Below are 15,361 nucleotides of genomic sequence, written 5' to 3'. Positions count from 1 at the left end.
TTTCCTCTTTGACGTAGGAAGCTAAAAATAATAATAATATTGTTGGTTCTCAAAGTGGGGTCAGGGGGACCCCCAGGGGGTCCTTAGGGGTCCCCAGCTAAAGTAGTTAATATAGCATCACATTCATTTTAACCTAATACATGTATACGTTGACTATTTAAATATGGAAAATGTTTAGAAAACTTTTTTTTATGACAAGTCTCTGGGGGTCCCTGGTCCTCTGGGGGGGGGGGTCTGCAAAATACATATCAATGTGGGGGTCCTTGACATGAAAAGGTTTGAGAAAAGACACATTTGGACACATTGGATAGATGAGGGTTAATTTCAACACAGTAGACAAAACAAACAAACAACAATGTGTTCATCCACATGTTTTATTAAACAGCTCACATTAAAACATTATAAAATATTTAATTTGACATAGACATATTTTAAAAATCATTTGTATTGTTTTTAAGTATATATAATTTATATATATGTATGAATTAAGGCACTATTGTAAAGTCTCTGCAGGCTGGCTCACTGGAATGCTTTGAACTCCCTTATAAATCCTGGTCTAAATATTGTGACCGTCGATGCAACGCTTCATAAAAGGTGTCGTGTTTTAAACTCGTTTCTCAGACATACAAAACATAAATGCCATTAACAATATCATTCTTAAAAATATATATTCCATGTACAATCACCATGTGGGGAAACAAACACAAGAAAAACTACAGGAACAATATGAGAAATACAGAACAAAACAAATAAAACATCTTCATTGTGTTATAAAGTGAATCAATGGAATGGACCACACGAAGAAAAAAAAACACTGTTTCGTGGGCTTTTGTTTCAACCGGCAGACCGGGGCGTCTTTGTGATTATAAAGTGATAAATCAACGTCGTAGCGTTAAGTATTCACACTTAACGATACGTATTTGCACTTAAAAGATGAGTATAGTACAGTATATGTCTGCTCAGGAGGGCTCAGTCCTGTTCACATCTTGTTTAACCCATTCAATCCAGGAACACATCTGTGTCATTTTAACATTACTTTGGGCTGTTCAAAAATAGCAGATCTACAAGCTCATAGTAGATCTGCTATTTGTTTTAGAAAAATCGTGGAAAATGTGTGCAAATCTTTGAATATATATTTTTAAAGCAAACATTTTGTAACTCAAATCTTTGCTTCTGGGGGATTCTACAAATGTCTTCTACAGTTTTTTTTTGAGAAAAACGTATGTTGCTATAATATCAGTGGTTATTTTTCATGTCAAGGACCACCCAACATGATATGTATTTGGCCACAGACCCTCATCTCAAAATAATTTGTTCCAGAGACCTCCCCAGAGTTAAAAATGTTCGCTTTAAAAATACACATATTCAAAGATTTGCACAAATTTTCACGATAGAAAATGAGCTTGTAGATCTGCTATTTTTGAAAAATCGTGAAAATTTGAGCAAACCTTTGGATATATATATATTTTTATGCAAACCATTTTAACTCAAATCTTTGCTTCTGAGGGTCCCTGGAACAAAATATTTTGAGATGGGGGTCCGCGGCCCAAATACATATAATTTTGGGGGTCCTTGACATGAAAAAGTTTGAAAACCACTGCCCTAGGCGACAGCGTGGTACAACGAAGCATGAACCAGGTTCATTTACATCTATTTCTTCTGTTACTGCCGGTAGGGATCAGACCATATGACACATTTGTATCAAATTTCATCGTTTTTTATGGTAATAACCTGACTTTGACTGAGTGGACTGCGTTGTGATAAACCATCCTAACGGTTGTGGCCCCATCCATCCCTTTGTTTGTCTTCACTTCCCGTAGAACTTCTTGTTGAGCAGGAAGACCAGCAGGTTGACGTTGATCTTGGCCTTGTCGAACATCTTCATCACCGCCACGCCGTCGTACTGCAGCTGCAGCAGGTCCTGTGATGGGCCAAAACATAACCATAAACTAACACATGTAACCATAAACTAACACATCGTAACCATAAACTAACACATGTAACCATAAACTAACACATGTAACCATAAACTAACACATGTAACCATAAACTAACACATCGTAACCATAAACTAACACATGTAACCATAAACTAACACATGTAACCATAAACTAACACATGTAACCATAAACTAACACATGTAACCATAAACTAACACATCGTAACCATAAACTAACACATGTAACCATAAACTAACACATGTAACCATAAACTAACACATGTAACCATAAACTAACACATGTAACCATAAACTAACACATGTAACCAACACATGTAACCATAAACTAACACATGTAACCATAAAACTAACACATGTAACCATAAACTAACACATGTAACCAACACATGTAACCATAAACTAACACATGTAACCATAAACTAACACATGTAACCATAAACTAACACATGTAACCATAAACTAACACATGTAACCATAAACTAACACATGTAACCATAAACTAACACATGTAACCATAAACTAACACATGTAACCATAAACTAACACATGTAACCATAAACTAACACATGTAACCATAATCTAACACATGTAACCATAATCTAACACATGTAACCATAAACTAACACATGTAACCATAATCTAACACATGTAACCATAATCTAACACATGTAACCATAAACTAACACATGTAACCATAAACTAACACATGTAACCATAATCTAACACATGTAACCATAATCTAACACATGTAACCATAAACTAACACATGTAACCATAAACTAACACATGTAACCATAAACTAACACATGTAACCATAAACTAACACATGTAACCATAAACTAACACATGTAACCATAATCTAACACATGTAGGGGCGGCCATAGCTGAGTGGTTAGTGAGCCCGCCTAGGGAACCAGCTGGCCCTGGTTGCCCCAGGTTCGATTCCAGGCTATCCCAGCATATGTGCCGATGATATGAAATTTGTCCCTGAGCAAGACTCTTAACCCCAATTGCTCACAGGTTCTTATTGGAAACAAGACCGCAAGGACTTTCATGAACGACCTATTAAAAGGAATTATCCTTATGTAACCATAAACTAACACATCGTTAGTGACGTTGATTATCTCACCCATCACTGTGTTTTACAGTATATTATGATAAAGTGGGTTGGCCATCTCTCTCTCGCAGTTCGTAGAGAGCAACATTGTATTGTATTTTATTTATTTACTTGTGTGGTAAACTTCCTTTATATCTATCCTCGCTTTTGGAACAAAAGGTTACTGGACATTCAACACGTTCACAAACACACATTAGATATACCAGTCCACGTAAGAGCAGTGAACAAGGAAAGACTGCTTTCATGTATTATGCTCCACACAAATGGAACAAACTTCAGGACTCTCTGAAACGGGTGCAATTGGTCTCGATAAAGACATTTAGGGTACTTCTTGAGGACACACTACATAGAGACATTTAGGGTACTTCTTGAGGACACACTACATAGAGACATTTAGGGTACTTCTTGAGGACACACTACATAGTGACTGCACCTGTTTCATGTAACACTATATGTATTTGCATCTGTGACATTGTATTGTGATTCAAATGTTTGTTATTGTTTCTCATTATTTATGTATCGTATTTTGCTTTTTTTATGCTGTTATCAGGACGTCCTTGTAAAAAGAGAGCTTGCTCTCAATGGGCTTCCCTGAATAAATAAAGTAAAAAGAAAGAAAGAAAGAAAGTTAGCCTCATGGCATAATTGCCTAAGTCAGATTTTGAAGGTTTTCAGGAAAGAAGAAATGAAAAATGGACTGAGGCAAATTAGGCAAATTTGACTTTTCAAATTCAAAAAGTGTCTAAGTCATGTTTATCTACCTTTATTTATTTATGCCCAACTCTACTCTCCTGACACTGTTGATTATTATATTTAGGTCTGTTACACCGGCATCGAACTCCTGACCTTGTGGCCCAAAGGCGAGAGCTCTACAGACTGACCCCCCATGAATGACTGAGATCCCAGTCTGGCCACATAAAGACAAAGTTTTTGGCTAATGTGTCCCCCAGAATAGGGATGCTAGGGTTCAAGTGGTTAATCCCCCGCAACTCTGAGGACCCCTTGTGGAAGACCCACGTTCTACACTAAATATATTAGCCGAGAATAACTGATCTACAAGCTCACAAGGGAGCTTCAGAAGTCTATAATGGTTAAAGGGTTAGGAGTCCATTGTGTCTTTGTGTTGATGTGTGTATAATTAAGCAATATTACACGAGAGGGTGTGCTTTACCGTCATTATTGGCACGCCTGTGATGCGGTCAGGAACTCGGCTTCGCCTCGTTCCTGACCGCATCACAGGCGTGCCAATAATGACGGAACTCGGCTTCGCCTCGTTCCGCCAGCATCACAGAAGTGCCAATAATGTAAGGTAAAGCACACCCTTGAGTGTAATATTGCGATTATACAACAGTTACCAACAAAACACATCCAAATGTATTCATATTGTGGAGCAATTCATAATAAAAATGTTTAGCTATTATCCGTTTCCCTGTAAAGAGAAGAGTTTTTCACTGAGACATTAAATAGTCCCTGTAGCAGCGCTATGAGCCTGAGGCACCGTCTCATCAACACAGCTGAGGGCTGAGCTATCAATGCTTGCGCAGTGGAATGAATTCCAGTAGGCTATATGCTCCGTCGTACGACCGTGTCACGTGGCCAAATTAACTGATCTACAAGCTGACAACGCGTCGCGATGGCGACGCGTTGTGAACTTGTAGATCGGCTATTTTCGTCGTGCGATACCTGGCGACGCGTTGTGAACTTGTAGATCGGCTATTTTCGCCGTGCTGTTTGTTTTCCTACCGTGGGACAGCGTGACTTCACAGCACAGCTGTGCCATATATGGTCTAATCAGGTGCGGACTGCAGTGCGGAGTGATTTATTTAATGTGATTAGGCCCGTGCTATGATGCTGGTTTGAAGCACGGCTACATAGCTATTTCAACCAATCAGATTGCTTGGTCGGAACTACCTGTTGTATAATTAAAGGTAAACCATCTTTCAACGAGACTCCTCCTCATTGGCTGCTGAGTCAACGAGACTCCACCTCATTGGCTGCTGAGTCAACGAGACTCCTCCTCATTGGCTGCTGAGACGCAGGATTGTTTTGTTGTGTTACCTGGAAGTGAAGCTGAACCTTTTCCATCTCGACTCCCATGAACTTGGCCTTGACCTCAAAGTCCCCCACCTCCTCACTGGGACAGATGTCAAACATCACGTTTTTGAACCTGTGATGGGGGGGGGGGGGGGTGAGATGGTGAGTTAATGAGCAGAATGAGAACCACAGGAACATGTGGAACGTTAGGCTGCTCTTTGTTATTCTTGGGAAAAGGGAAACTCCAGCAGGAGGTTTTAGTTCATGAAACTCTGTTTGGACAGTTGGAGGCTGGAATAACAGCTGCTGCAGGTCTGTGTGGTACATTTATCAACATGAACATTATTATCACGATTATGCAAAAATAATTGTGATTACCTCAAATAATTGCATTTAGGTGTTTATGTAACAACTAGATGGCCTGGATATCTAGTCCTATACTGTGCCAATCACTTTAGTTATGGTTATTTGAAGAGTTAAACATGTCTTTGTTTTGATGTGACTATTCTTGACCCATGAACAACATTTGGGGACAAGGGGGTCCCCAAGATGATTTTAGGCGGTCCCAAGATGATTTTAGGGGGTCCCCAGATGATTTTAGGGGGTCCCCAGATGATGATTAGCTTAATGTACAACATTGTTTTCTCACTCAACGTTAAACAAACCAACATACACAGTATAAGAGTATACAGGGTATCTGCACATTTATAACGTGACAATTTAAGAGCTAGTCATTTTTAATACCAAATTGGCCACATTGTCAAATATTAATTAAGAAAGGGGCAAACATTGTGAAAATAGCCGATCTACAAGATCACAAGGCCTCGCGTTGCGAGGCGTTATGAGCTTGTAGATCTATCAGTGTACTTCAGACTGGTGTTCTATATACTTACTGGTTGCTCTGCAGACCTTCTATCTCCAGGATGACTCCCTTCTCATGCAGTCTGGCTGCAGTGTACTTCAGACCGGCCTGTTTCCCCTTCCTACTGGCCTTCTGCTCCGCCTTACTGTCCAGCTTGATGGACCTGCGACAGTTCCTACACAACCACAACAACACACTGTTAACACAACCACAACAACACACTGTTAACACAACCACAACAACACACTGTTAACACAACCACAACAACACACTGTTAACACAACCACAACAACACTAGGCTTGATCATGTGGAGCAGATTCCAGTGTGCAGACTGTTTTCCACTGTTTTCCACAGTTCTTTCCAGCACCTTTTCTTCCATTTTCTTTTGGGATGTGCGTGCTCTTCTACTTGTTGAGTCTATATTTATAAAACACACTCACAAGATACAAGATACTGCCAAGTTCTTCCGCTTCACCAGCTGGTTAGGTTAATGCCGGCGTGTTTCGGTACAGTTTTACCACTAGTTCAGCAGCAACCAGGACAATAGTTTGGTGCCGTTACTTGCTATAGTCTTTTTATTTGTTTGCCCACCAGAGCTTGGTGCCCAGGGCTGCAACCCATAAAGCCTGTAAGCCGGGCTGGACTCTACCAAACACATTGATCAAGTGATTAAAATAACATTTTATTCATTGAAATAAAGTCCTGGATTGTAGCATTAATTATATAGTGTGTGGGTTAATGATGCACTTTCTGCTGAGGTTATCCAGTGTGTGTGTGTGTGTGTGTGTGTGTGTGTGTGTGTGTGTGTGTGTGTGTGTGTGTTAATAACATACTTCCTGTTGAGGTTGTCCAGACAGGTCTTAATGTAGGTGTCATAGTAGTTGATCTGCTCCTGGTAGAAGGAGGTCTTAGAGTTCAGAGCAGACAGAGCCTGTTGTAGCTTCACCAGCTCAGCCTTCCTCCTCTGTCTGTAGCGCCGCTGGTAGCGGATGTCCTGGAGAGCACACACACACACACACACACACACACACACACACACACACACACACACACACACACACACACACACACACACACACACACACACACACACACACACACACACACACACACACACACAGCGGTGTTAAACAGGCTCTCTCTCTCTTGCTCTCTTTCTCTCTCCCACGCTGTTAAGTAACACCTATTTCCTGTGAATAATTACCAGTGTAAAATGTGGTGCATTTGGAAGTAAAGGGGAGACCCTTTATTGTGCAGTCAAAAAGACTGCTCTTAAAGTTGAGTTTTGAACCGTCAAAACAAGTCGTATCATCATATACGCCACAGACACTTTCAAACGAGAGGGCGAGATACACAGGCAAGATGGAGTAAAGGTGTCAAGTTGTCCTAAACCACACATTAACAACAACGCATTTGAAGATGAAACGTCCAACACGGACGCCTATAGACTCTTCACACATTTTCTAAAGATATTTTTAGTCGACTAAGACTAAGACATTTCAGACTGAAATATGACTAAAACTAAATGTCATTTTTATTCAAGAGACTTAAAGGGCAAGACCACTTTGGTAGAGGTTTGGGTTGTGTAGTTACCTTGCCATGATGTAACTCCAAAGATGGACAAGAAATCAAAAATAATCGCTCCATTGATTAGAAATTGATAATTCAAAATATGCTCCTCATTGACTTACATTGTACGGTAAAACAGCTCTCAAAGTCACTCTTTTAGCACATAAACAAACACAAACAAAGTTGATTCAGACAATATAGAACATCACCAAACCCAGTACTGTTTTTTTTTTAATAAAAATGTCAACTTCCTGTTGATTCTACTATTTGAAGATCTGGATCCGGATCCGCGGATCCAGTCCAGGTTTTCTACTTATTAAAAATGGCAAAATCTACAAGAAGTTGACATTTTTATAAAAAAAAAAAACAGTACTGGGTCTGGTGATGTTCTATATTGTCTGAATCAACTTTGTTTGCGTTCATTTATGTGCTAAAAGAGTGACTTTGAGAGCAGTTTTACCGTACAATGTAAGTCAATGAGGAGCATATTTTGAATTATCAATTTCTAATCAATGGAGCAATTCTTTTTGATTTTTTGCCCACCTTTGGAGTTACATCATGGCAAGGTAACTACACAACCCAAACCTCTACCAAAGTGGTCTTGCCCTTTAAGGTCGTTTCAGACGGGAAGCGTCCGACGCGCCTACGAATGTAATTCCTTTTCAATGAGAGGCGGGTTATTATTTGGGACGTGTGGAGAAGTTGAGGGGCGGTGAGGCGAGCGGGTGCGTTACCTTGGCGATGTCGTTGATGATCTCCTGGTAGGCGTTGGAGGAGGAGACCAGGCCGGCCTGCTCCAGGGTCCTCAGGTTGCGGAGGACCTTCCTCTTCTTCTGCTCCAGAGGCAGCTGACCGTCCTCCAGCACCGCCTGGCTGACCTTTAACCCCTCCGGGGTCTGGGCGTCCTGCGCCGCACGCCGCTCCACCATCTGAGCGTGCTCGCTCTCCTGCGCACACGCACGCGCACACACACACACACACACAGACACAGACACACACGCACGCGCACACACACACACACACACACACACACACACACACACACACACACACACACAGAAATCATTTCCTAGGAGTAATAGCCGATCTAGATGATTAGATCACTCAGTTTGCTTTGGGATCTAATCATCCTGTAAGGGTTCTTCATCAGGGGGTCCGGGACCCCTAGGGGGTCCTCAGAGTTACTACAGGGGGTCCGCCAAATCTTTGTGTGATATGATATTTTTTTTACATTAACCACTTGAACCCTAGCATCCCTTCTCTGAGGAGAACTTTAGCCAAAAATAGCAGATCTACAAGCTCACAACGCCTCGCAGCGCGAGGCGTTGTGAGCTTGTAGATCTGCTATTTTTGGCAAAGAGTTATAGGTGTAGAGGGAAAAAAGAGCAGCAAAAGTTTATCTGAAACACAATTTTATACAATATAGAGGGGGTCCCTGCTTCATCTCTCTCTCAGCTAGGGGGTCCTTGGCCTGAAAATGTTGAAGATCCCTGCTGTAAGAGGTTTATTTCTCACCGTCAATTATTCGTTGCATATCATATAAAATAACCAGTATATTATATTATTATATATGATATAACAGAACCAGTATATTATATTATTATATATGATATAACAGAACCAGTATATTATATTATTATATATGATATAACAGAACCAGTATATTATATTATTATATATGATATAACAGAACCAGTATATTATATTATTATATATGATATAACAGAACCAGTATATTATATTATTATATATGATATAACAGAACCAGTATATTATATTATTATATATGATATAACAGAACCAGTATATTATATTATTATATATGATATAACAGAACCAGTATATTATATTATTATATATGATATAACAGAACCAGTATATTATATTATTATATATGATATAACAGAACCAGTATATTATATTATTATATATGATATAACAGAACCAGTATATTATATTATTATATATGATATAACAGAACCAGTATATTATATTATTATATATGATATAACAGAACCAGTATATTATATTATTATATATGATATAACAGAACCAGTATATTATATTATTATATATGATATAACAGAACCAGTATATTATATTATTATATATGATATAACAGAACCAGTATATTATATTATTATATATGATATAACAGAACCAGTATATTATATTATTATATATGATATAACAGAACCAGTATATTATATTATTATATATGATATAACAGAACCAGTATATTATATTATTATATATGATATAACAGAACCAGTATATTATATTATTATATATGATATAACAGAACCAGTATATTATATTATTATATATGATATAACAGAACCAGTATATTATATTATTATATATGATATAACAGAACCAGTATATTATATTATTATATATGATATAACAGAACCAGTATATTATATTATTATATATGATATAACAGAACCAGTATATTATATTATTATATATGATATAACAGAACCAGTATATTATATTATTATATATGATATAACAGAACCAGTATATTATATTATTATATATGATATAACAGAACCAGTATATTATATTATTATATATGATATAACAGAACCAGTATATTATATTATTATATATGATATAACAGAACCAGTATATTATATTATTATATATGATATAACAGAACCAGTATATTATATTATTATATATGATATAACAGAACCAGTATATTATATTATTATATATGATATAACAGAACCAGTATATTATATTATTATATATGATATAACAGAACCAGTATATTATATTATTATATATGATATAACAGAACCAGTATATGATATTATTATATATGATATAACAGAACCAGTATATGATATTATTATATATGATATAACAGAACCAGTATATGATATTATTATATATGATATAACAGAACCAGTATATTATATTATTATATATGATATAACAGAACCAGTATATTATATTATTATATATGATATAACAGAACCAGTATATTATATTATTATATATGATATAACAGAACCAGTATATTATATTATTATATATGATATAACAGAACCAGTATATGATATTATTATATATGATATAACAGAACCAGTATATGATATTATTATATATAATATAACAGAACCAGTATATGATATTATTATATATGATATAACAGAACCAGTATATTATATTATTATATATGATATAACAGAACCAGTATATTATATTATTATATATGATATAACAGAACCAGTATATTATATTATTATATATGATATAACAGAACCAGTATATGATATTATTATATATAATATAACAGAACCAGTATATGATATTATTATATATGATATAACAGAACCAGTATATTATATTATTATATATGATATAACAGAACCAGTATATTATATTATTATATATGATATAACAGAACCAGTATATTATATTATTATATATGATATAACAGAACCAGTATATTATATTATTATATATAATATAACAGAACCAGTATATTATATTATTATATATGATATAACAGAACCAGTATATTATATTATTATATATGATATAACAGAACCAGTATATTATATTATTATATATGATATAACAGAACCAGTATATGATATTATTATATATGATATAACAGAACCAGTATATGATATTATTATATATAATATAACAGAACCAGTATATTATATTATTATATATGATATAACAGAACCAGTATATTATATTATTATATATGATATAACAGAACCAGTATATTATATTATTATATATGATATAACAGAACCAGTATATTATATTATTATATATGATATAACAGAACCAGTATATTATATTATTATATATGATATAACAGAACCAGTATATTATATTATTATATATGATATAACAGAACCAGTATATTATATTATTATATATGATATAACAGAACCAGTATATTATATTATTATATATGATATAACAGAACCAGTATATTATATTATTATATATGATATAACAGAACCAGTATATTATATTATTATATATGATATAACAGAACCAGTATATTATATTATTATATATGATATAACAGAACCAGTATATTATATTATTATATATGATATAACAGAACCAGTATATGATATTATTATATATGATATAACAGAACCAGTATATGATATTATTATATATGATATAACAGAACCAGTATATTATATTATTATATATAATATAACAGAACCAGTATATTATATTATTATATATGATATAACAGAACCAGTATATTATATTATTATATATGATATAACAGAACCAGTATATTATATTATTATATATGATATAACAGAACCAGTATATTATATTATTATATATGATATAACAGAACCAGTATATTATATTATTATATATGATATAACAGAACCAGTATATTATATTATTATATATAATATAACAGAACCAGTATATTATATTATTATATATGATATAACAGAACCAGCATATTATATTATTATATATGATATAACAGAACCAGTATATTATATTATTATATATGATATAACAGAACCAGTATATGATATTATTATATATGATATAACAGAACCAGTATATGATATTATTATATATGATATAACAGAACCAGTATATTATATTATTATATATAATATAACAGAACCAGTATATTATATTATTATATATGATATAACAGAACCAGTATATTATATTATTATATATGATATAACAGAACCAGTATATTATATTATTATATATGATATAACAGAACCAGTATATTATATTATTATATATGATATAACAGAACCAGTATATTATATTATTATATATGATATAACAGAACCAGTATATTATATTATTATATATGATATAACAGAACCAGTATATTATATTATTATATATGATATAACAGAACCAGTATATTATATTATTATATATGATATAACAGAACCAGTATATTATATTATTATATATGATATAACAGAACCAGTATATTATATTATTATATATGATATAACAGAACCAGTATATTATATTATTATATATGATATAACAGAACCAGTATATTATATTATTATATATGATATAACAGAACCAGTATATTATATATGATATAACAGAACCAGTACCTGTACACCAGTGGCTGTGGTCTCCAGAGTTCCCAGTAGAGTTTCTCCAGGTTGGACTCGAACCACGTCCACTATGAGCTTCTTAGTTCTGAACGAACACACACACACACACACACACACACACACACACACACACACACACACACACACACACACACACACACACACACACACACACACACACACACACACACACACACACACACTAAGCTTCATAGTTCTCGAACACACTAACATGAATCATCTTCTAACTACATATTTTATTGCACATCACTTGTTGATACATGACTTGTTGATACTTTTGTTGTCGTGGGCTTGTAGATCTGCTATTTTTGCCATTATCATGGCGTGTTGAAAGCAACGCCACAGTAAAAGAGTCCATTGACACAGTGATGACAGTCAGTGTCCCAGAGGAGAGCGTTGACGCATACAGCAGAACTCATCCTAGTGTTATAGATATGAGTGTTCTTCATAAGCAGCCTGTCTGTCTTCAACACACAGATAAACCCTCACCACCAACCCGTTTCCTGTTTGGACAGGAAACAGATTAAATGAGGAGGAACGACAGTAGAGTTAATTATAGACCCGTTGTGTCATAACGAGCTGCAGTGAAGCCTTCTAAAGAAGTGCTTCTCAAACACTGGGGCGGGGCCCGTTTTTGGGTCGCGGACGCATTTTCCATCATTCTCACCGCCAGCAGTGTACCTCGGCCAGTGTCCAGGAGCCATTGCCGGCCAGCGCCAGAGAGACCCCGCCGCCACAGCTCAGCGCCGCAGAGGCTTCGCCGCCGCAGCTCAGCGCCGCAGAGGCTTCGCCGCCGCAGCTCAGCGCCGCAGAGGCTTCGCCGCCGCAGCTCAGCGCAGCAGAGGCTTCGCCTCTTCTGTGTCCCTCCTTTCCGACTCCCCTCCACCCACCCTGTTAGGTGTTTTGACAATGTGTTTTTTTTTTTTGGATGTCTGGAATCCATCCCTTCAGGGGGGTACTGTCAGGATCTGTCTTGTACCTTTATTGTGTAGTATTGTTCCTAGTGTTTCCTGTCTGCCCTAGTGTTTGCTACCTGTCTTGTCTCACCTCCCTGTGATTACTCCTTTCTCCACCTGTGTCCTGTTAGTCTCCCAGCCAATCCCTGTGTTGATTGTCTTTGAGTTCACCTGTGTCTATTTAAGAACTGTGTTTGTGTGTGCTCTTCACCAGGTTATTAGTTATTGTCAGCCGTGACTATGTCTGTTCCAGTTCTGTCTACATGTCATTAGTTTAGTGTTTCCCAGTATAGTTTAGTTTCCCAGTTTGTCTTTGTATTTCTGTCCTTGAGCAAGACACTGAACCCCTAATGTCTCCTGATGAGCAGGTTGTTGGTGCCTTGCATGGTTTCCTCTCCACCATCGGTGTGTGAATGTGTGTGTTTATGGCAGGGGTCTTCAACAGGGGGTCCGGGACCCCTAGGGAGTCCTCAGAGCTACTATAGTGGGCCAAAAATAGCCGATCTACAAGCTCACAACGACTCGCGTTGTGAGCTTGTAGATCGGCTATTTTCGGCAAAGAGGTATAGGTGTGGAGGGAAAAAAGAGCGGACCAAGTTTAAAAAAAATAATAATAATCTGAAACACAATTTTAATACAATATAGAGGGGGTCCGTACTTCATCTCTCTCTCTCAGCTAGGGGGTCCTTGGCCTAAAAAACGACTGATTTATGGTATATGAGACATCAGTGTGTTTACATGCAGGCCAACAGGCAGCATCATCTTACTTGGTCATGAGGGCCTTCATGTCCTGGTCGTCTCCCTCCAGCAGCTCCATCTTGCTGGTCAGCGTCAGAGAGATCTCTGTCTTGGCCAGCTGACCCAGAGCACTGGCCCTGCTGGGGTCGTTGGGGTCAACAGACCCCTCACCTGACCACAACAAAACATTACAGTTAGGCCTGTTACTGTTATTACATAACATTACAGTTAGGCCTGTTACTGTTATTACATAACATTACAGTTAGGCCTGTTACTGTTATTACATAAACATTATGTGAGATAATCACTGATTTTTTTGCATAATCGTCATAATAATTTATACGTTAAAAATGTTCATATATTTTTAAACATTTCCAATGAAATGATGTAAGTTATGTATCATATCTGCTCTGTGCAACAATACGTTTTTTACGAAGCCTAAAAGCCAAAAAGAAATTGGTATTCATAATGTTCAATGTACAACAGACACACAATTAAATCTTTAATCGCAATTATTTGAGTAAGTGAAATGTCATAATAGTGACAGCCCTGTGTGTGCGTGTGGGTGTGTGTGTGTGTGTGTGTGTGTGTGTGTGTGCGCGTGTGTGTGTGCATGTGTGTGTGCGTACCCAGCAGTGTCTCCACATCGGGTGTGTCTCCCAGGTCTTGCAGTAGTTCATGCAGCAGGTCGTTGTGGTCGGGGGAGATGGCATCCAGGTGCTCCAACACCAGCTACACACACACACACACACACACACACACACACACACACACACACACACACACACACACACACACACACACACACACACACACACACACACACACACACACACACACACACACACACACACACACACACACACACACACACACAGACTCAGATCAATCATATTCTATCACTGGTAAACATATGGTAACATTTTGGTATTTGGTAACTGCTCCTGATGAGCAGGTTGGTGCCTTGCATGGTTTCCTCCTCCATCAGT

General features: G+C 36.4%; 1 protein-coding gene across 2 annotated transcripts in view; it reads right to left on the bottom strand.

Annotated features, from left to right (window-relative positions):
- Positions 1 to 365: 365 nt before the first annotated feature.
- Positions 366 to 15,361, bottom strand: part of iqgap2 (IQ motif containing GTPase activating protein 2) — a 110,636-nt gene continuing 95,640 nt past the window's right edge. For both annotated transcript variants that reach the window (XM_080432293.1, XM_080432294.1), the window contains 8 exons: positions 15,002 to 15,104; positions 14,402 to 14,543; positions 12,655 to 12,742; positions 8,278 to 8,490; positions 6,808 to 6,968; positions 6,005 to 6,148; positions 5,136 to 5,244; positions 366 to 1,921 (listed from right to left, as the gene is read on the bottom strand). In XM_080432293.1, the coding sequence (XP_080288419.1) occupies positions 1,808 to 1,921; positions 5,136 to 5,244; positions 6,005 to 6,148; positions 6,808 to 6,968; positions 8,278 to 8,490; positions 12,655 to 12,742; positions 14,402 to 14,543; positions 15,002 to 15,104 (1,074 nt within the window). In that variant the 3' untranslated portion in view covers positions 366 to 1,807. The remainder of the gene's footprint in view (positions 1,922 to 5,135; positions 5,245 to 6,004; positions 6,149 to 6,807; positions 6,969 to 8,277; positions 8,491 to 12,654; positions 12,743 to 14,401; positions 14,544 to 15,001; positions 15,105 to 15,361) is intronic.

The sequence above is a fragment of the Gymnoscopelus braueri genome, assembly GCF_963280865.1.
Source record: "Gymnoscopelus braueri genome assembly, chromosome: 7".
Classification (NCBI taxonomy): Eukaryota; Metazoa; Chordata; class Actinopteri; order Myctophiformes; family Myctophidae; genus Gymnoscopelus; species Gymnoscopelus braueri.
This window is presented reverse-complemented; position numbering and strand designations above follow the sequence as displayed.